Source organism: Panulirus ornatus, chromosome 20 (genome assembly GCF_036320965.1).
Source record: "Panulirus ornatus isolate Po-2019 chromosome 20, ASM3632096v1, whole genome shotgun sequence".
Lineage (NCBI taxonomy): Eukaryota > Metazoa > Arthropoda > Malacostraca > Decapoda > Palinuridae > Panulirus > Panulirus ornatus.
In genome coordinates, this window is record NC_092243.1 from 12,487,861 (window position 1) to 12,511,420 (window position 23,560).

General features: G+C 46.2%; 2 protein-coding genes across 4 annotated transcripts; both read right to left on the bottom strand.

Moving 5' to 3' along the window:
- Window positions 1–2,576: 2,576 nt before the first annotated feature.
- Window positions 2,577–6,682, bottom strand: LOC139755933 (uncharacterized). Of its 2 annotated transcripts, none has more exons than XM_071674708.1 (3): window positions 5,709–6,682; window positions 3,282–5,597; window positions 2,577–2,822 (listed from the first exon to the last, which is right to left on the bottom strand). In XM_071674708.1, the coding sequence occupies exons 1-3, from the start codon at window positions 6,630–6,632 to the stop codon at window positions 2,676–2,678; spliced, it is 3,387 nt and encodes a 1,128-aa protein (XP_071530809.1). In that variant the 5' UTR covers window positions 6,633–6,682; the 3' UTR covers window positions 2,577–2,675. The 2 variants fall into 2 exon arrangements, with proteins under 2 accessions (XP_071530809.1, XP_071530808.1); XM_071674707.1 differs by having other exon boundaries at window positions 2,577–3,056; window positions 3,129–5,597.
- Window positions 6,683–18,582: 11,900 nt separating this feature from the next.
- On the bottom strand, window positions 18,583–22,307 carry LOC139755934 (uncharacterized). 2 transcript variants are annotated; one of them, XM_071674709.1, is made up of 2 exons: window positions 19,860–22,307; window positions 18,583–19,817 (listed from the first exon to the last, which is right to left on the bottom strand). In XM_071674709.1, exons 1-2 carry the CDS (start codon window positions 22,276–22,278, stop codon window positions 18,670–18,672), a joined length of 3,567 nt encoding a protein of 1,188 aa, XP_071530810.1. In that variant the 5' UTR covers window positions 22,279–22,307; the 3' UTR covers window positions 18,583–18,669. The 2 variants fall into 2 exon arrangements, with proteins under 2 accessions (XP_071530810.1, XP_071530811.1); XM_071674710.1 differs by having other exon boundaries at window positions 18,583–19,203; window positions 19,276–22,307.
- Between the last annotated feature and the right edge of the window lie 1,253 nt (window positions 22,308–23,560).

The following is a 23,560-nucleotide window of genomic DNA, read 5'->3' on the forward strand; positions in this document are numbered from 1 at the left end:
AGTTTTGACCAAGTATACATATACAATGAGAACAATTTAAGTAATAATTCCTTATCCTTGTACCTGACTGCGATTCTAATATCTGCCAATAGATGGTTGGTCTGCGTTCCAAAGTCCTTACGATGGCTTGGGGTAATTACAGTGCCAACTCTTATGTCCCTCATATAGATAGTTTCATCAGCTTACATCTTTAATATTCGTTTCAAGGTCTTCTTTCACTGTGTCTAATCCTCAGGGACCGACAAAGTTTATGGGGGACCCGGTCAAACTTTTTGTGGGAGACATTTTCTGAAGGGGAATTATTAGGTTTATTCATATACGTTATCTGAGCTGAGGTGGCACGGGCAGCTAAGGCCCTAGTCAAGGCAATCCCTTTAACGTTATATATATATATATATATATATATATATATATATATATATATATATATATATATATATATATATATATATATATATATTTATATCAGCTGGTGGCTGATTCATGTGAGAATGTGCAGAAGCTGGTGACTGAGTTTGGTAAAGTGTGTGAAAGAAGAAAGTTAAGAGGAAATGTGAATAAGAGCAAGGTAATTAGGTACAGTAGGGTTGAGGGTCAAGTCAATTGGGAGGTAAGTTTGAATGGAGAAAAACTGTAGGAAGTAAAGTGTTTTAGATATCTGGGAGTGGATCTGGCAGCGGATGGAACCATGGAAGCGGAAGTGGATCATAGGGTGGAGGAGGGGGCGAAAATCCTGGGAGCATTGAAGAATGTGTGGAAGTCGAGAACATTATCTCGGAAAGCAAAAATGGGTATGTTTGAAGGAATAGTGGTTCCAACAATGTTGTATGGTTGCGAGGCGTGGACTATGGATAGAGTTGTGCGCAGGAGGATGGATGTGCTGGAAATGAGATGTTTGAGGACAATGTGTGGTGTGAGGTGGTTTGATCGAGTAAGTAACGTAAGGGTAAGAGAGATGTGTGGAAATAAAAAGAGCGTGGTTGAGAGAGCAGAAGAGGGTGTTTTGAAATGGTTTTGGCACATGGAGAGAATGAGTGAGGAAAGATTGACCAAGAGGATATATGTGTCGGAGGTGGAGGGAACGAGGAGAATTGGGAGACCAAATTGGAGGTGGAAAGATGGAGTGAAAAAGATTTTGTGTGATCGGGGCCTGAACATGCAGGAGGGTGAAAGGAGGGCAAGGAATAGAGTGAATTGGAGCGATGTGGTATACCGGGGTTGACGTGCTGTCAGTGGATTGAATCAGGGCATGTGAAGCGTCTGGGGTAAACCATGGAAAGCTGTGTAGGTATGTATATTTGCGTATGTGGACGTATGTATATACATGTGTATGGGAGTGGGTTGGGCAATTTCTTTCGTCTGTTTCCTTGCGCTACCTCGCAAACGCGGGGGACAGCGACAAAGCAAAAAAAAAAAAAAAAAAAAAAAAAAATATATATATATATATATATATATATATATATATATTCCTCCTAGCCTGAGCCAGGTACCCATCTGATAGACAACACCTAGGGGTGGACGAACAGCTAAGTTGACTGTGGACCGATTGCTGCAACCAGGATTCGAACCTATGCGCTCGATCCTGGGTGGCCTGTGAATGCGTCACAGTCATGGTTATTTAAGCTATGACTTTTATTTTCAGATTTAAACTAAAACAATCGAGCAAAAACATTGAATTCCCTTATTATTGGTATTATTCGAGTTAGGCATTGAATGAGTTGATGTAGTCATTCTACCTCAATGATCGCTTTCAGAATGTGGTCGATTTTTCGAAGAGGGCCCCGAAATATGGAAGGCCTATGGCGCATGCTCCGGGTGCCTCTGTGTTAACTCGCCACGACCCGAACTTCATCAACCATGTATCTATCCAACTTTGGGATGTGCTTTGGTCGCCTTATAAACTGATGCAGTCCTCCTCAATTTTTACTCCCCTCGTGACGAAGTTATCTTAAGACTCAGGAGCAGACCTCTATGGTAGAGGCAGCTGAAGGATCGTCAGTCAAAAATTTCCTCCCTTGACGTTCGGCTTCCAGCCTAGGGAGGGCATGAAAGTCTATATGACACTCGAACTTCATCTGTTGGGAAGATAATAATTAATTACAGGACCAAGTTCCTAAAGGCCGAGTTGCCATTTTTTTTTTTTTAGGTAGAATAAGTATTTTACGATCAGATACCAAAAGGTGGGAGAACAAAGTACTAAGGAGATACAGGAGAACAATGTGGCACAAGAACACATCTACATAAGTGATAAAGTCATCATAATTAAGATGTATAGCATATGCCTATGTCAATCAGTGAGAACTAGAATACAAAATAGTATGATTATTATATACTGGAAGCTATAGTGAAGAAAGAAATTAAAGATATCTATGACAATCAATTACGTGTACTAGAAACATGTTTGACAGTCATATGATAATCACCTCCTCAGGATCGTCAGTGTCTACCTGAGGGTCGACTACCTCGACCTCGGCGTCGTCGTCAGACTCTACCTCGGGTTCGACAGTGTGTACCTGAGGGTCGACTACCTCGACATCTCTTTTTTTTTTTAGTAGAAGAAAAGTATTTTCTTTTTAGTAGAAAGAGAAAAATATTTTTTTTTTAAAAGAAACCAAGAAAAGTATATTATGAGACCAAGACCTCCATCATGTACGTGATCAGCATCAACTCAACCCTCAATACTGGCCAGATTTCTTCCTCCCTCCACGACGAGAATTTTTCTTCCTCTGTGGTCCGGCAGTCGTACTATCGGGCTCGGTAATGTTGCTATCGGGTTGAGTCTTGCGGTTACCTTTCTTACGGCGACGTCCGGTAGCACTGACCTCGGGTTCGGTAGTGTCAACCTGGTCAACTACGTCGCCCTTGGGTTCAGTAGTGTGACCCTGATGTTCAACTACTTCACCCACGGGTTCAGTAGTGTCACCTTTCTTCTTCTTGCCTTTACGATTCTTACGGCGAAGTCCGGTAGCACTGACCTCGGGTTCGGTAGTGTCACCCTGTTCAACTACGTCGCCCTTGGGTTCAGTAGTGTCACCCTGATGTTCAACTACTTCGCCCTCGGGTTCGGTAGTGTTACCTTTCTTCTTCTAGCCTTTACGATTCTTACGGCGACGTCCGGTAGCACTGACCTCGGGTTCGGTAGTGTCACCCTGGTCAACTACGTCGCCCTTGGGTTCAGTAGTGTCACCCTGATGTTCAACTACTTCGCCCTCGGGTTCGGTAGTGTTACCTTTCTTCTTCTTGCCTTTACGATTCTTACGGCGAAGTCCGGTAGCACTGACCTCGGGTTCGGTAGTGTCACCCTGATGTTCAACTACGTCGCCCTTGGGTTCAGTAGTGTCACCCTGATGTTCGACTACTTCGCCCTCGGGTTCAGTAGTGTCACCTTTCTTCTTCTTGCCTTTACGATTCTTACGGCGAAGTCCGGTAGCACTGACCTCGGGTTCGGTAGTGTCACCCAGGGCAACTACGTCGCCCTCGGGTTCAGTAGTGTCACCCTGATGTTCAACTGCTTCGCCCTCGGGTTCTGTAGTGTCACCTTTCTTCTTCTTGCCTTTACGATTCTTACGGCGACGTCCGGTAGCACTGACCTCGGGTTCGATAGTGTCACCCAGGGCAACTACGTCGCCCTCGGGTTCAGTAGTGTCACCCTGATGTTCAACTGCTTCGCCCTCGGGTTCTGTAGTGTCACCTTTCTTCTTCTTGCCTTTACGATTCTTACGGCGACGTCCGGTAGCACTGACCTCGGGTTCGGTAGTATCACCCAGGGCAACTACGTCGCCCTCGGGTTCAGTAGTGTCACCCTGATGTTCAACTACGTCGCCCACGGGTTCAGTAGTGTCACCCTGATGTTCAACTACGTCGCCCACGGGTTCAGTAGTGTCACCCTGATGTTCAACTACGTCGCCCTCGGGTTCAGTAGTGTCACCCTGATGTTCAACTATGTCGCCCTCGGGTTCAGTAGTGTCACGTTTCTTCTTCCTACCTTTACGATTCTTACGGCGACGTCCGGTAGCACTGACCTCGGGTTCGGTAGTATCACCCACGGCAACTACGTCGCCCTCGGGTTCAGTAGTGTCACCCTGATGTTCAACTACGTCGCCCTCGGGTTCAGTAGTGTCACGTTTCTTCTTCCTACCTTTACGATTCTTACGGCGACGTCCGGTAGCACTGACCTCGGGTTCAGTAGTGTCACCCTGATGTTCAACTACGTCGCCCTCGGGTTCAGTAGTGTCACCCTGATGTTCAACTATGTCGCCCTCGGGTTCAGTAGTGTCACCCTGATGTTCAACTACGTCGCCCTTGGGTTCAGTAGTGTCACCATGATGTTCAACTACTTCTCCCTCGGGTTCGGTAGCGTCTACCTGAGGGTCGACTACCTCGACCTCGGTGTCGTCGTCAGACTTAACCTCGGGATCTTCAGTGTCTTCCTGAGGGTCGACTACCTCGACCTCGGTGTCGTCGTTAGACTCTACCTCGGGTTCGAATGTGTCTACCTGAGGGTCGACTACCTCGACGTCGGGGTCATCGTCAGACTTCACCTCGGGTTCGACTGTGTCTACCTGAGGGTCGACTACCTCGACCTCGGTGTCGTCTGCAGACTCTACCTCGGGTTCGACAGTGTCTACCTGAGGGTCGACAACCTCGACCTCGGTGTCGTCGTCAGACTTAACCTCGGGATCTTCAGTGTCTACCTGAGGGTCGACTACCTCGACCTCGGTGTCGTCGTTAGACTCTACCTCGGGTTCGAATGTGTCTACCTGAGGGTCGACTACCTCGACGTCGGGGTCGTCGTCAGACTTCACCTCGGGTTCGACTGTGTCTACCTGAGGGTCGACTACCTCGACCTCGGTGTCGTCTGCAGACTCTACCTCGGGTTCGACAGTGTCTACCTGAGGGTCGACAACCTCGACCTTGTGGCCGTCGTCAGACTCTACCTCGGGATCGTCAGTGTCTACCTGAGGGTCGACTACCTCGACCTCGGTATCGTCGTTAGATTCTACCTCGGGTTCGACGGTGTCTACCTGAGGGTCGACTACCTCGACGTCGGGGTCGTCGTCAGACTTCACCTCGGGTTCGATTGTGTCTACCTGAGGGTCGACTAGCTCGACCTCGGTGTCGTCTGCAGACTCTACCTCGGGTTCGACAGTGTCTACCTGAGGGTCGACAACCTCGACCTTGTGGCCGTCGTCAGACTCGACCTCGGGATCGTCAGTGTCTACCTGAGGGTCGACTACCTCGACCTCAGTGTCGTCGTTAGACTCTACCTCGGGTTCGAATGTGTCTACCTGAGGGTCGACTACCTCGACTTCGGGGTCGTCGTCAGACTCTACCTCGGGATCGTTTTTGTCTACCTGAGGGTCGACTACCTCGACCTCGGTGTCGTCTGCAGACTCTACCTCGGGTTCGACAGTGTCTACCTGAGGGTCGACAACCTCGACCTTGGTGTCGTCGTCAGACTCTACCTCGGGATCGTCAGTGTCTACCTGAGGGTCGACTACCTCGACCTCGGTGTCGTCGTCAGACTCTACCTCGGGTTCGACTGTGTCTACCTGAGGGAAGACTACCTCTACCTCGTGGTCGTCGTCAGACTCTACCTAAGGGTCGATGACCTCGACCTCGGGGACGTCGTCAGACTCTACCTCGGGATCGTTAGTGTCTACCTGAGGGTCGACTACCTCGACCTCGGTGTCGTCTGCAGACTCTACCTCGGGTTCGACAGTGTCTACCTGAGGGTCGACAACCTCGACCTTGGTGTCGTCTTCAGACTCTACCTCGGGATCGTCGTCAGACTCTACCTCGGGATCGTCAATGTCTACCTGAGGGTCGACTACCTCGACCTCGGTGTCGTCGTCAGACTCTACCTCGGGTTCGACTGTGTCTACCTGAGGGTCGACTACCTCTACCTCGTGGTCGTCGTCAGACTCTACCTTGGGTTCGACTGTGTCTACCTGAGGGTCGACTACCTCTACCTCGTGGTCGTCGTCAGACTCTACCTCGGGTTCGACTGTGTCTACCTGAGGGTCGACTACCTCGACCTCATGGCCGTCGTCAAACTGCTCCTCGGAATCGTCAGAGTCTACCTGAGGGTCCACTACCTCGCGGTCGTTGCCAAACTCGGGTTCGACAGTGTCTGTCTGAGGTTCGACTACCTCGACGTCGTGGCCGCCGGCATGGGTACGTCTGGCCCTGCGCCTCAATATGTACTTCAGCAAGGACCAGAGCAGCCAGAGGGTGAGCAGCGCCACCGTCGTTACCCCCAGGAAGGCCGTAAGGAGGACAGGAACACTCAAACCAGATACTGCCTGCAGCCGATCCAAGTACCCCACGGGTACCTCTGGTTGGTTGACCAAACCCTGCAGGCGGAGGATGTTCCGCACCACGTACACCACGGTAACCAAGACACTGAGGGCTTGGTTCTGTATGTGTGGAGGCTCATCAACCCTCAGCTCCAAGGGAGGAGGGGAGAGCTGCCCCAGGAGGGGCACGTTGAAACCGTAGGCCTTCATGTGCCTCGATTGTAGGAGGTCTACCAGCGTCCACTGGTAGGCGATGAGCAACGCGCTCAGGAATACGAAGATGGGTAACCACACCTTCAGGGAGATAAACAAGGTGAGGCTATATTTTCCCATTATTATTTATATTTATTTCAATTCTTGTTGTATACCTGGTATTTGGTAAAGGAGATGGTGACCGAAATACCGTTGTCGATTCTAGCTTGGGACAAGGGAGGAGAAGTGTGAAGTTAGGATGATAGTGAAGATGTTCCTATTGTGTGAGGACTATTGAAACGGATGGATTTGCGTGTGGCATTTATGGATGTGGAGATGGACATGTGTATGGGTGGATTGTCCAGAGTGTAGGGATGAGGCGTTTGTCGATTTTTCTTTTCTATTATCAAACACATTAAGATGTTCTTGACACACTTGGTTATACTTTAGATAACAATGCCAGACCAACTCGGTATCGAACCAAGGCTGTTCATATTGACATCGTGCAAGCTTGGTCATCAACCAGTGCGTCGCTGCTAGTGTTAGAACTGGGGAGAGTGACTATACCATGTTAACTCTAGAACATACCATGGGACTAATCGCCTATGCTAGGGTTTCCTCGAGCCATATGAGTTACCTTAGCCTAGAATGTTGACAGGTAATTTGCTTATTATAAGGGTGTTGTGGGGAAGGTGGTGAACCGTGTACGGGTTGTAGTGAAGTGGCTGGGGTGGAGGGTTCGGTGGGGTGGGTGAACGGTGTGCTGGTAGTAGTGAAGTGGGCGGGGGTTGAGGGTTCAGAAGGTTCCAAGGGAAGTAGGTACAAAACACCAGTACTATCAAGGCTGGTGTGTTTGTGTAAGAGTGTGTGTATGTGTGCGTGTGCATATGTGCTTTTTGTGTGTGTGTAAGAATAGAATCATGGTGGTCATATATGTATAGTTATAAGTTATAGTTATGAGTGTGGTGGTCATATATGTATAGTTAAGAGACGAGGTATCATAAGTGTAAAACTCTTGCCATAACACACAAATAGTTATTGTACATGGTGATCTCACATTCACACATATACGAGAGGTGCGTTACTCTAGCCACAGTTGTAAGCAGTACAAAATATCGTATCATGTTTGTGTAAAGATTGGTTGTTTCATTGCACGTGCCATCATCACAGCCCCATTGTCTTTATGACATATTACTTTATCTGTTTGCGCCCCTTCAGCTGCATTCATAATCAAACAAACCAATAATTATTATTCTTATTATTATCATTATTACTATCATTTGCCACCATCATTATCATCGGTATTGTTGTTACTGCTTTAATTCTATGTTTTCTTTATGGTGTTTCGCCGTTTTCTGCCTCAATGAGGTAGCTCCTAGAACTGGTGAAACCATGACTTCATTCGTTAGTTTCACACTCTTTAATTGTCACGTTTATTACCCCTAAACCAGAGCCCCCGTCCATGGCCAAGCCCTACAGACCAATGCCGTGGTTTTCTCCAGACTGTTCCATATGCCTAGGCTTACCCTACAGCACGTCGCCCCCAGTATAGGATCTCACCTCTGTATGCTTCATTTTACGCCTGCCTGTCACCCTCCTGCATGTTCGGCTCTCATTAACAAAGAAACTGTTCCACTCCCCCGTCCTTCCATCTCCTCATTCTCTCCCTCCCTACCAGTTCCTTCCACTTCTGAGACGATTATGAAGTTTTTTTTCGCTTCATACATTATTAGTTCCATGATTATCATTATAATATCAATAATACTAATATTACTACTAATAATAATGATAACAATAATAGTAATGGTAATATTGATAATAACAATGATAGTAATAATTATGATAGTGATGGTCATAATAGTAATAATTATGATAATGATAGTAATGATAATGATGATGATGATAATGATATTAATGATAACAATAGTGATAATTATAAAAATTATAATAATGACAATGATAATAGTAATAATAATGATAGTAATAATAATGTGTCACCTATCTTAAAGGCAGACTTAATCCATTCTCTATTCCATCCCTTTGTCACTTAACCTTCCTTAATTAACATTTTGAACATTTCAAGCGACCGTTCATGAATGGCTTTACACTTCTTCAGCACAAATGGCGAAATTTCATCAGGATCATAAGACACATATGGGTCGAGGCCCCTTGAAAGTTGGTACATGTCTTTTCGAGAGTTTTCAGTGTTTTCATAGATCTCCTTCCCTGGTGCTGAGGCAGTCGTGTCGTCCATCGTGAAAACGTCTTTGAACTTGTTACTGATCTCCTTAACATTCTTTACGTTTTCATTTCAAATTCTTCCTTGTGGATCCCTTATCCTGACTGGCAAGGCTTTGAATAAATCATTTACACTATATGAATACATGGAAAAGGTTTGGAGTACCCCTTACTACTGTCCATAGATCCTTTTTATAGTTTCTCTGTTCCCCTCTTCCAGTCCTTCTATGTTCGTCCTCTCTCTCTTATATCCTTCAAGCGCTGACTCGCTCTAGTGCCGTCTTTATCCTCTCTATAGTTCATCCCTAAACTCGTTCTTTCTTTAACTTATTTGACTGAGCCACATCTCTCTGTTGTTGATGAACATATTCTTTATGGTTTTCTTTCCAAATGCCAAATGTTCCTATTTCATTCACTGCCGAGGAGATGAAACCTTTCCTCTGATCACTAATGATCATATTTTGGTTCTCTTCCTCTAATCTCTAGACTCTCTAACGTCCTCTACATCTAAGCACTGTGGTGTGAGTCGTGTCTTAGCCCATCACCGTGATACAAGATTCTAATCACCATCGTATTTATTCTAGTTAACCAATTCTCTAACCTCCATGGTGAATGGTTACAAGCCTATGTAAATCTCAGAACGTCTACCTCTCAGTCACTGAGGCATAGAGATACCAACTCACTCCACTAGTTAGATGTAAGATGTTCTTCACTCTACCACACTCATCTTTAATTATCCTTAACCAGTTAGTCACCTGGGTGCATAGTCCTTCTGAACCAGTGGTTCTCAACCGGTGGGCCATGGACCAATGATGATGGGCCATGGCGGATATCCTGAATGGGCCATAGGTGGGCCATGGGAAGCTGTCATAGCTTCGATATATGATCACGTTTGAATGACCGTGACAACTGATGAATCTGTATGGCCCTTCAAATTCTATATATAGTCAGTTTAGAATGTCTATAGTGCATAGATTTTGTTGTTTCCTATAAGCATGTATACATCCCACCACAACATACAGACAGGTATAGAATATCCCTCAAAGGTGGGCTGCGAGTTCTTCCTACGGGCTGTGTTAGGCCATCACCTCTAAAAGGCTTGGAACCAATGGTCTGAACCGATTACGAGAGCATAAGGTTCCTTCTGACTGATCATCCAGATGTAAGTTATATCGCAACAATTACGGAGGTGAAAGCATCTGTAAACCAATCAACTTGTTGCAAGATATCTCCTAACCAATCACAGACGTGAAAGACATCTTTTACCCGGTCATCCAGGTGCAAGGTCTATCCCAACCAATCACAGGGGTATAAGATATCTGTTACCAAGTCCTCTAGTCGTAAGATAGCACCAAACTAATCACAAAGGCGAAAGATATCTGTCAGCCAATCAACTTGGCACAAGGTATCTCTCGATCAGTCACTAATGTTTCATACCTTCTCTAGTTAATAAGAGATCAGTAGGATCTCTCAATCATTCAGTAAAGTGGAAAATCCCTTTCAAGGAGATCACCTAGTCAGACGAACCTTACCCATCAAAAGCTCCCAGTTAAACCCATTAATGATATAGTCCTTAGACAAATCACTGTCAGTTGCTCTAACCAGAGATCACTGAGATTAATGAACGCCTCTCTTAATACCTGATCAAGGTGCGAGATCTGCTTAATCTACTAGTGTCTGAGTTGCTGGGCCGTCTTCCACGTAATCATCATTGAGGAACTTGCGTTCTAACAAATCACTGTGATGTAAACAGACTGATAATCATAAGAATCCGCCACTGCTGTGAGGAAATATGATCTTCAGTTATGAACCCCTGACGCAAGAAGGTGTGAGGATTGGTTACGACATATCAAGACTTGAACACGACATTACGAGTCTTAACGCAAGTTGGTACGAACCAGCCTGAGTACGACGGTACGAGGCATAAGCACGACCTGACGAGCTATGGGTATGATGACCTGGTCGTTGACCTAAGTCGCCACTTAGAACCCTGGAGTACACACCTACCATCTGGAGACGAGATACGCACCAGTTAACATTCTCGTTTGCATGATGTACTTTGAGGTAATTATATTGATGGACTTTTAGAAACCTTTATCCTACCATTCAATGAGAGCACCCAGACTTACAGAGGGAGTAAACCAGAGTTGATATAAGCCTCTGCTGGCACACAGGAATCTTATTCATTTTCTTCACTCACTAATAGCGGGAAATGTTTGAGTAAACGTTAACCTCATGTAGAAATACAGTAATGGGTGCTGCCACTTTGGGGTTTCGGGAGAAGGGGTTGAAGGGTTATTGTGGGGGTTTGTGTGATGTTAGAGGAGCTTCAGGTTACCAATGAGGGACTTCTCTGGGTTTGTGTTCCATTTCAAGCAGATACATCACAAGACTTGATCACTGGGTTAGATAATCATCAGGTAGGTGTGTGTGTGTGTGTGTGTGTGTGTGTGTGGGTGTGAGTGAACAGTATGAATCTATGAATGTGCCTATCTGTGTGTGAGTACACACACGTGCGTGTGCTTGAGTGAATATGTTTGTAAACTTGTGTATTGTGTACTTGCATGGGTGTGTGTACCTGCCGATTTGGTCATTGGATACGAAGTTTTTCACTCTTGAAACCGAGTCTCTTTCACTTTCTCTTTTCTCAAGAAGACTTTCGAATCTGTGTAGACCGCCAGCACTCACTGTGTCTTTGCAAAGAGACCCTAAATGACCATTAATCACCATTGGCTCCCTCTGAACGACCATTAATAACCATCAGTTCCCCTAAATGACCATTAATCACCATTGACTTCCCCTGAATGACCATTAATCACCATTAGTTCCCCCCTAAATGACCATTGGTTCCCCCTGAATGACCACTAATCACCATTAGTTCCCCCTGAATGACCATTAATCACCTTTAATTCCCATTAGATGACCATCATTTACCACTTCCTCACCGTAAAGGACGATCATTTACCATCACCTCACTCGATTAGACCACTGCGCACCATTAACTCGCTCACACAGCATGCCCACTGCTCTCCATCACCTCAACTCAGACTACCATCAGTCCCCCTTATTTCACCGAATACGACAATTAATCACCCTCACCTAACCCCTTACAATCATTAATCTTCTTTATTTCTCCTCACACGATTATTAATCTCCCTTACCTCACCCTGTCCAACCATTCTTAACCCGTGCCTTTCCCAGTGATACCATTAATCTCTCTTCGCTCGCCCCCATACGACCATTATGCACCCTAGTCCCCTCCTACACACCCATGACTTACCCATTAACCCTCCCCACATGACCTATTACTAGCCCCTATTCCCTCAGCCTATAGCTGACGACCTACACTACAATAATTCCACCCTTGTAGACTCATTTATTCCCCTAAGTCACTCCGCTTATCTTTCTCTCCCTTCCTTCAGAACCTCTGGCGTATTTCCTTCTTCTCTAACATAAAAGAAAAAACTGCGCTCGTTTTTCCAGTGGCTTTCCTCAGAAAAGGTATAACAATAGCCACACACCTCGAAAGAATATCTGAATTAAAACCCCCGACCATCTCAGTGGCCTGTGGCGCGCACAAAGTCTTCCACCAGCGATAAAATACGTAACCACTAGAAGTCATAGACCCATAAAGAACCCGGACTTATCCATATGTAGCTCATGTGCTCTGTTTCTTTTTCTCTATGGATTTTGATCCTTTGTAGTGCAACACAGGTAGGATCTTAGTTCTCTCTAACGCTCATTGAAGAATTCGATACTTTATGAAATTCTTTTACAAGAGGAGATGCGGTTGTATCGTACGCTGAATATGGAAATTGTATCTTTTCGTTCTCCCTTTTAGTGAGAACCCACAACCGAATCTAAATGGTTCTTGAGCAGATTTTATCAACAATTTAGCAATTGGAAGGTGAGATAAACAGATATATATATATGTATATATATATATATATATATATATATATATATATATATATATATATATATATATATATATATATATATACACATAACCCTGGGAGATAGAAAGCGAAGGTTAGTTATATCTCTTGAAGAGATGAATGGAGAGATTTCTGTCCAACAGATTTGATGTGCAAGTTGATCTATCTGCGGCAGAAGAAGCAGAGACAGAGAAGAGACAGAGCGGGGAAAGGTCTCTCTGCGAGACAGAGGCGGAAATGTCCCCTTATTTCCCCCACCCGTAAAGTTAATCTCTCCAAGAGATAAATGTGAAATATTCTTCATGCGCCACTTAATGCTAAGTTGATATCTGCAATAGACAGACGAATAGACTTCTTTACATACATAATCCTAGTTAATGAAAAGTCGTTTAGTCGAGAGAGAGAGAGAGAGAGAGAGAGAGAGAGAGAGAGAGAGAGAGAGAGAGAGAGAGAGAGAGAGAGATTTCCTTTTGTTCCGGTTCAAGTGAAGTGCGTCTCTGTGTAAGATGGTAGGAGAAGGATGTCTGTCTCTCTCTGTCCTGGTTGATATTTAGCAGATTTTCCCTGACGGCGAAAATGCATAAGTTTCCGTCTTGAGCACTTTGGGTGAGGGATGTAAACTCTGCAACAGCTTGAGTTCAGTAATAATTTCATCCTACTGAGTAGCGAGGTGGTGAGCCAGCCTCCATAGGGGTTACAGGAAGTTCCAGCTTTCTTCCTGTCAGGCTGGAGTTCTAATCCAGAGTCTTTGCAAAATTGAGTGCCATTAATTGAGGGGGCCATTAGACCCACTCCATGTGAATGGAGATGGAGTAATAGAGTCATAGATAGATACAGGAATAGGTTGAAATGTGTCTGGACACTTCGAAAGAGAATGATTAAACCATATGATCAATGGTTTCTGAGTGAGACTAGGACCTGAGGTAACTGTTTTTCTATGACTGAACTCTTTGCTACGTGGAATGAAGGAGTTTGCCTTTCTTGTCATCACTTCAGAACTTAGAAAAAAAAAACCCACTTAGGCAACTGACGTCTCGAATGGTTAAGAATGAAAGGTTTTATCTTGTAACATCTCACAGATATTAGTTAAGCAGATGAACTCTCTGTCATATAGAATGGATTCGTTATTCTCTTTTTGATAACTCAGAACAACACAGACAACATAATCCTCTCAAGACTGAAACGGGGTCGTTTTTATTTCACACAGATTGAATGAGCATATAGCTCTTCCGCTCAGAGAATGGAATATTTGATGTGTGAACACCTCAAGGATTTCATCTCTCCCCTTCAATTCACAGTAATGGAGTTTGAGCCACCAACTCGCAAGATGAAGACGACCTCTAACAGACAGAAGACAAGGGTTTGATATGGCAACTTTAATGAGGTTAATGATTGTTGTCTGTACCTAACAAATTAGTGATAGTTTCTGTAGCTTGGATGAGGTTATATCCTCACTCACAGTAGAACCTACTAGCTGACTTCGTAGGCAACTGAGGCAAGGAATCCTCAAAGATCAATAAGAATAGACTAGATGTTTCTAACACAGAATAATTTTAAAATTTCCAGCACTCATGATCTCTCAAAAGCGTTACTGCATCACACAAGTTACGACATTTTCTCTGGTCGGTAAATCGATTCTGCTTCAGTTTGGCATGGAGAATCCCGACACTTGTCTGCTGTAATTCATTGTTCCTCAAGAATGAACTCCATTCTAGCTGCTTACCCCGTCAGAGATCTCTGTCTGCTTCTGAGTGATCAACTTAATTTCCCTAGACATTGATCTTATCAGTTTGTCTGTCGAGACTTATACAAAGTTCATCATCAGTGATATTATTGCAGCTTTTATTTCATCGCTAAACTCATACATTTGCCATTTTCCAGTTTCCCAGATTCTTTTATCCCTCCCGTGTCTGAACCTCATCTCACTGGAGTTAACACGATAGACTAAAGTCCATGAGACCCCCACCGAGGTGAGGTTGGGACACGAAAAACGCTAAGAGACCTGCGCCAACACTTATTAACCTCCTTGTGGCCGAGTTAGCAGGACGCATCTGCCAGGGTTCGAATGATAAGAAAGTCCTGCGGTACACACACACACACACACAAACACAAATAACACACACAGACACACACAGACAGAAACACACACACACACACACACACACCCACACACACACATATATATATATATATATATATATATATATATATATATATATATATATATATATATATATATATAGTGATGGTTGAGATACTTGGTTACCATCGTTCAAAGGCCAAGAACTGAAAGGCGTCCTCAGGTATCACAACTTAACACAACTGGTCTTAATGGAGTGGTAGCTACAGTGTGCTTTAGTGATGTGTTGAGTCAAGGAGGTCAACAGAGGAAGAGGAGGAATGAGATTGGTCAGGGTGCTTGAGTGTGTTTGAAGGAAACTAACATAGGAGGAGGAGTGAGAGTGGTCAGCGTGCCTGAATGCGTGAAGGTGGCTAACAGACGAGGAATGAGGCTGCTTAGTGTGCATTAGTGTGTTAGGGTAGATAAAGATACTTGCGACTGACGAAGAATGGTTCGTAGGATGAACCGTTGGACAGATGACCATAGTGGCGGGCCTGAATATAGATAACAGGACTGCATGAAGATAGTGAAAGATGCAAAAGGACATGAAAAAAGGTGGACGTTCTAGGTGCTGCGGTGGACAAGGGTGGTAGGAGGAATATACGAGAAAGATGGAGTAGTTGAGTGGACGATGGGGTATGGGTGAACGAAGGGCATGCAGTCGGGAGGACTGGTTGTGGAATGGACAATGGAATTGAGATGGAAGAAGGGATAAGGATAGGAGACCTGGAATAATGGTGGATGCTGATAATGATGAGGCTACAGGGTTCAGAAAAGTGACTGAGAGTCGAGAGTGGATGAAGGAGGCCATAGAGCAGACCAGGAGAAGTGGGCAGGTCGGGGATGTCTAGTACGCAAGCAGACGGAGGTGCACTACAGTTGTGGTGTGAGAGGCCAGGACTGATGGCCAGCCTCACATCTCCAGCCGAGGCCGGCAATACACCAAGAGCAGTATGTTACTATGAGGGACGCCTCGCTCCTCCCTGCCCCCTCACTCAGGCTTCACATCCTGGACTGTGTGTCGGCGCATTAGGTGCGGCGGAAGAGACATCAGAATATTCAGCTTGTAGCTCTTGCTTGCATCCTGCATGAATTTGCTGTGTGTTGGGTAGTCAGGAATTGATGAAACATAGCTCACGCTCCTGAACACTGTACAGTCGCACACTATGCTGTACAGTAAGGCATAGGGTCCTTCAGACGACCTGAAATGTACCTTCTAATCAATTTTAACCATAATCTGAATATATCCCACAGTGTAGTAGACAGCAAAGTTTGAGATTCATGCCTCAACCTTCATCTTGCTTCCGTAACTCGCAATAACCCTGCAGAAGAGCAGACCAGCACCAGACAACCTCCTGCAGACTTCCTCTCGCCTTCATAACCTGGGCGAGGCCGCCGTTCCTGGAACTGTCGTCATCTTCTGGCAAGAGGAAAAACTTTCCCCAGATGAGGCCGAGTCTGGTGTGTGCGTATGTGTGTGTGTGTGTGTGGTGGAGGACGTGTCACCCTCTGTAATTATGTCATTGCACGAGGGTGCGGCACGGGAGGTGCGTTGTGGTCTTATTAACGCACACCGGGAGCCTACCTTGTGGTCTTCACGCGCGCCCGACCACTACTTTTCCTTCGCGACGACGGGTCCGACTCTCGTGTCCTCCCAGGAGCTGTTGGGGTCGAGTAGTTTCAACGTTCTTGGCAGAAGTGGGAGAAGCTTTGTCTTCTCAGTCTTCGACCTTTTTCTCCTTTTGACACAGTCTTTGCTGGACAATCTATGTGGCATTTGCATTCCAAAAGGTTCTAATTTCTCTTCTTAGATCAAAAAGTTTACAAGTATTTTTAAATTCATCTCTATTTTCGTTCTGTATTTAATGAGTTTTCACCTCACTGACCGGATGATTGAAGTTACGGAACAGGAATTTCCTTGAAAGTTTCCTGGTCTTGAAAAGTGGAACTGCGAGAAATTAGTTGTCTGATAGAATGATTCACTTCGCTCAAATTTATTTTACTTTTCATCTCTCTCTCTCTCTCTCTCTCTCTCTCTCTCATTCCTCCTCCTCCTCTTTTCTTCTCCCAGCTTTATTCTCCCGTCTCCCTGGGTGAGACAGTTGCGAGCACCGGACCACAAAACACACCCCTGACTGTACAAAATAGGAAGATATGCCATCGATAAGAGCGTAAGATCTGCCTGTGATATCACGTTGGAAGGATATGTTAAGCTGTCGATGGGATGGTCTACCAGTCGCCTTGAAAATGGGAAGATCTGCTGGTTTGTTAGGCATTGGGATCACTGGCCAGGAGCTCCCTGTTCGTTAGAAATTGGGAGGAACTGCCAAATCATTTGCAATTGTGGAAATCTACCACTTGGTTTGAAGAACTGCCCATGGCTTTGTGTAAGAAGGAAGACATCCATCCAGCTGATGTATAACTGGAAGGTAAAGTTTTATAAGACAATAGTCCCCATGTGGGGAATATGAATACATTCATAACTATTTCGCTTCAAGTTCACGACTAACATATTTTTGTGCCTCCAAAGTCACACCAACAATCTGTAGTTTTTTTCCTTAATCATACGTACGCCTGCCAACTTCTACCACACTAATAGGTGAAATTCTGCTGTCTGCCACTATCATAACCAGCCTCGAAGGGATCCAGTGATATGTTGCTGTTTGTGTTCCTCTATGAACACACACACACACACACACACACACACAGATATATATATTAGTTTACATATTCCTTAAGACAGATCAGAGAGAATACGTTTTCTGACCTTCAAGTAAACATCATGTATTCATTTTAATCAACGTGACAGTGTGGAAGGAGGTGATCTTGCAGTTCATTAGTACACCGGAAACTGGAGGTTTCCTGACTGTCGAATGATTGTTAGTCTTTACAAAATACCGAACCACTAAGTTCAAGGACGGTCAGACATATACAGGATCTGACCAATTAAGGTTTCCTTGCCATGCATGCAGTTTTCCTGGACGCAACTGGCCCTTGAGATAAATTAGAAAGTCTCATGTTCTTGTATCAACAAATATGAAATAGACTGTGGTGAATTGTATATCTAGAGAGAGATAGAGAGATAGATAGATAGAGAGAGAGAGAGAGAAGGCTGTCCTTAGTAGTTCCAGGACATTACCGTACTAGAACATTCTTAAGAATCAGGAGCAGACCTCTATGGTAGAGGCAGCTGAAGGATCGTCAGTCAAAAATTTCCTCCCTTGACGTTCGGCTTCCAGCCTAGGGATGGCATGAAAGTCTATATGACACTCGAACTTCATCTGTTGGGAAGATAATAATGAATTACAGGACCAAGTTCCCAAAGGCCGAGTTGCCAGTTTTTTTTTTTAGGTAGAATAAGTATTTTACGATCAGATATCAAAAGATGGGAGAACAAAGTACTAAGGAGATACAGGAGAACAATGTGGCACAAGAACACATCTACATAAGTGATAAAGTCCTCATAATTAAGATGTATAGCATATGCCTATGTCAATCAGTGAGAACTAGAATACAAAATAGTATGATTATTATATACTGGAAGCTATAGTGAAGAAAGAAATTAAAGATATCTATGACAATCAATTACCTGTACTAGAAACATGTTTGACAGTCATATGATAATCACCTCCTCAGGATCGTCAGTGTCTACCTGAGGGTCGACTACCTCGACCTCGGCGTCGTCGTCAGACTCTACCTCGGGTTCGACAGTGTGTACCTGAGGGTCGACTACCTCGACATCTCTTTTTTTTTTTAGTAGAAGAAAAGTATTTTCTTTTTAGTAGAAAGAGAAAAATATTTTTTTTTTAAAAGAAACCAAGAAAAGTATATTATGAGACCAAGACCTCCATCATGTACGTGATCAGCATCAACTCAACCCTCAATACTGGCCAGATTTCTTCCTCCCTCCACGACGAGAATTTTTCGTCCTCTGTGGTCCGGCAGTCGTACTATCGGGCTCGGTAATGTTGCTATCGGGTTGAGTCTTGCGGTTACCTTTCTTACGGCGAAGTCCGGTAGCACTGACCTCGGGTTCGGTAGTGTCACCCTGGTCAACTACGTCGCCCTTGGGTTCAGTAGTGTGACCCTGATGTTCAACTACTTCGCCCACGGGTTCAGTAGTGTTACCTTTCTTCTTCTTGCCTTTACGATTCTTGCGGCGAAGTCCGGTAGCACTGACCTCGGGTTCGGTAGTGTCACCCTGGTCAACTACGTCGCCCTTGGGTTCAGTAGTGTCACCCTGATGTTCAACTACTTCGCCCTCGGGTTCGGTAGTGTTACCTTTCTTCTTCTTGCCTTTACGATTCTTACGGCGAAGTCCGGTAGCACTGACCTCGGGTTCGGTAGTGTCACCCTGTTCAACTACGTCGCCCTTGGGTTCAGTAGTGTCACCATGATGTTCAACTACTTCGCCCTCGGGTTCGGTAGTGTTACCTTTCTTCTTCTTGCCTTTACGATTCTTACGGCGAAGTCCGGTAGCACTGACCTCGGGTTCGGTAGTGTCACCCTGGTCAACTACGTCGCCCTTGGGTTCAGTAGTGTCACCCTGATGTTCAACTACTTCGCCCTCGGGTTCAGTAGTGTCACCTTTCTTCTTCTTGCCTTTACGATTCTTACGGCGAAGTCCGGTAGCACTGACCTCGGGTTCGGTAGTGTCACCCAGGGCAACTACGTCGCCCTCGGGTTCAGTAGTGTCACCCTGATGTTCAACTGCTTCGCCCTCGGGTTCTGTAGTGTCACCTTTCTTCTTCTTGCCTTTACGATTCTTACGGCGACGTCCGGTAGCACTGACCTCGGGTTCGGTAGTGTCACCCAGGGCAACTACGTCGCCCTCGGGTTCAGTAGTGTCACCCTGATGTTCAACTGCTTCGCCCTCGGGTTCTGTAGTGTCACCTTTCTTCTTCTTGCCTTTACGATTCTTACGGCGACGTCCGGTAGCACTGACCTCGGGTTCGGTAGTATCACCCAGGGCAACTACGTCGCCCTCGGGTTCAGTAGTGTCACCCTGATGTTCAACTACGTCGCCCACGGGTTCAGTAGTGTCACCCTGATGTTCAACTACTTCGCCCTCGGGTTCAGTAGTGTCACGTTTCTTCTTCCTACCTTTACGATTCTTACGGCGACGTCCGGTAGCACTGACCTCGGGTTCAGTAGTGTCACCCTGATGTTCAACTACGTCGCCCTCGGGTTCAGTAGTGTCACCCTGATGTTCAACTATGTCGCCCTCGGGTTCAGTAGTGTCACCCTGATGTTCAACTACGTCGCCCTTGGGTTCAGTAGTGTCACCATGATGTTCAACTACTTCTCCCTCGGGTTCGGTAGCGTCTACCTGAGGGTCGACTACCTCGACCTCGGTGTCGTCGTCAGACTTAACCTCGGGATCTTCAGTGTCTACCTGAGGGTCGACTACCTCGACCTCGGTGTCGTCGTTAGACTCTACCTCGGGTTCGAATGTGTCTACCTGAGGGTCGACTACCTCGACGTCGGGGTCATCGTCAGACTTCACCTCGGGTTCGACTGTGTCTACCTGAGGGTCGACTACCTCGACCTCGGTGTCGTCTGCAGACTCTACCTCGGGTTCGACAGTGTCTACCTGAGGGTCGACAACCTCGACCTCGGTGTCGTCGTCAGACTTAACCTCGGGATCTTCAGTGTCTACCTGAGGGTCGACTACCTCGACCTCGGTGTCGTCGTTAGACTCTACCTCGGGTTCGACGGTGTCTACCTGAGGGTCGACTACCTCGACGTCGGGGTCGTCGTCAGACTTCACCTCGGGTTCGACTGTGTCTACCTGAGGGTCGACTACCTCGACCTCGGTGTCGTCTGCAGACTCTACCTCGGGTTCGACAGTGTCTACCTGAGGGTCGACAACCTCGACCTTGTGGCCGTCGTCAGACTCTACCTCGGGATCGTCAGTGTCTACCTGAGGGTCGACTACCTCGACCTCGGTATCGTCGTTAGATTCTACCTCGGGTTCGACGGTGTCTACCTGAGGGTCGACTACCTCGACGTCGGGGTCGTCGTCAGACTTCACCTCGGGTTCGATTGTGTCTACCTGAGGGTCGACTAGCTCGACCTCGGTGTCGTCTGCAGACTCTACCTCGGGTTCGACAGTGTCTACCTGAGGGTCGACAACCTCGACCTTGTGGCCGTCGTCAGACTCGACCTCGGGATCGTCAGTGTCTACCTGAGGGTCGACTACCTCGACCTCAGTGTCGTCGTTAGACTCTACCTCGGGTTCGAATGTGTCTACCTGAGGGTCAACTACCTCGACTTCGGGGTCGTCGTCAGACTCTACCTCGGGATCGTTTTTGTCTACCTGAGGGTCGACTACCTCGACCTCGGTGTCGTCTGCAGACTCTACCTCGGGTTCGACAGTGTCTACCTGAGGGTCGACAACCTCGACCTTGGTGTCGTCGTCAGACTCTACCTCGGGATCGTCAGTGTCTACCTGAGGGTCGACTACCTCGACCTCGGTGTCGTCGTCAGACTCTACCTCGGGTTCGACTGTGTCTACCTGAGGGAAGACTACCTCTACCTCGTGGTCGTCGTCAGACTCTATCTCGGGTTCGACAGTGTCTACCTGAGGGTCGACAACCTCGACCTTGGTGTCGTCTTCAGACTCTACCTCGGGATCGTCGTCAGACTCTACCTCGGGATCGTCAATGTCTACCTGAGGGTCGACTACCTCGACCTCGGTGTCGTCGTCAGACTCTACCTCGGGTTCGACTGTGTCTACCTGAGGGTCGACTACCTCTACCTCGTGGTCGTCGTCAGACTCTACCTTGGGTTCGACTGTGTCTACCTGAGGGTCGACTACCTCTACCTCGTGGTCGTCGTCAGACTCTACCTCGGGTTCGACTGTGTCTACCTGAGGGTCGACTACCTCGACCTCATGGCCGTCGTCAAACTGCTCCTCGGAATCGTCAGAGTCTACCTGAGGGTCCACTACCTCGCGGTCGTTGTCAAACTCGGGTTCGACAGTGTCTGTCTGAGGTTCGACTACCTCGACGTCGTGGCCGCCGGCATGGGTACGCCTGGCCCTGCGCCTCAATATGTACTTCAGCAAGGACCAGAGCAGCCAGAGGGTGAGCAGCGCCACCGTCGTTACCCCCAGGAAGGCCGTAAGGAGGACAGGAACACTCAAACCAGATACTGCCTGCAGCCGCTCCAAGTACCCCACGGGTACCTCTGGTTGGTTGACCAAACCCTGCAGGCGGAGGATGTTCCGCACCACGTACACCACGGTAACCAAGACACTGAGGGCTTGGTTCTGTATGTGTGGAGGCTCATCAACCCTCAGCTCCAAGGGAGGAGGGGAGAGCTGCCCCAGGAGGGGCACGTTGAAACCGTAGGCCTTCATGTGCCTCGATTGTAGGAGGTCTACCAGCGTCCACTGGTAGGCGATGAGCAACGCGCTCAGGAATAGGAAGATGGGTAAACACACCTTCAGGGAGATAAACAAGGTGAGGCTATATTTTCCCATCATTATTTATATTTATTTCAATTCTTGTTGTATACCTGGCATTTGGTAAAGGAGATGGTGACCGAAATACCGTTGTCGTTTCTAGCTTGGGACAAGGGAGGAGAAGTGTGAAGTTAGGATGATAGTGAAGATGTTCCTATTGTGTGAGGACTATTGAAACTGATGGATTTGTGTGTGGCATTTATGGATGTGGAGATGGACATGTGTATGGGTGATTGTCCAGAGTGTAGGGATGAGGCGTTTGTCGATTTTTCTTTTCTATTATCAAACACATTAAGATGTTCTTGACACACTTGGTTATACTTTAGATAACAATGCCAGACCAACTCGGTATCGAACCAAGGCTGTTCATATTGACATCGTGCAAGCTTGGTCATCAACCAGTGCGTCGCTGCTAGTGTTAGAACTGGGGAGAGTGACTATACCATGGTAACTCTAGAACATACCATGGGACTAATCGCCTATGCTAGGGTTTCCTCGAGCCATATGAGTTACCTTAGCCTAGAATGTTGACAGGTAATTTGCTTATTATAAGGGTGTTGTGGGGAAGGTGGTGAACCGTGTACGGGTTGTAGTGAAGTGGCTGGGGTGGAGGGTTCGGTGGCGTGGGTGAACGGTGTGCTGGTAATAGTGAAGTGGGCGGGGGTTGAGGGTTCAGAAGGTTCCGAGGGAAGTAGGTACAAAACACCAGTACTATCAAGGCTGGTGTGTTTGTGTAAGAGTGTGTGTATGTGTGCGTGTGCATATGTGCTTTTTGTGTGTGTGTAAGAATAGAATCATGGTGGTCATATATGTATAGTTATAAGTTATAGTTATAGTTATGAGTGTGGTGGTCATATATGTATAGTTAAGAGACGAGGTATCATAAGTGTAAAACTCTTGCCATAACACACAAATAGTTATTGTACATGGTGATCTCACATTCACACATATACGAAAGGTGCGTTGCTCTAGCCACAGTTGTAAGCAGTACAAAATATCGTATCATGCTTGTGTAAAGATTGGTTGTTTCATTGCACGTGCCATCATCACAGCCCCATTGTCTTTATGACATATTACTTTATCTGTTTGCGCCCCTTCAGCTACATTCATAATCAAACAAACCAATAATTATTATTCTTATTATTATCATTATTACTATCATTTGCCACCATCATTATCATCGGTATTGTTGTTACTGCTTTAATTCTATGTTTTCTTAATGGTGTTTCGCCGTGTCCTGCCTCAATGAGGTAGCTCCTAGAACTGGTGAAACCATGACTTCATTCGTTAGTTTCACACTCAT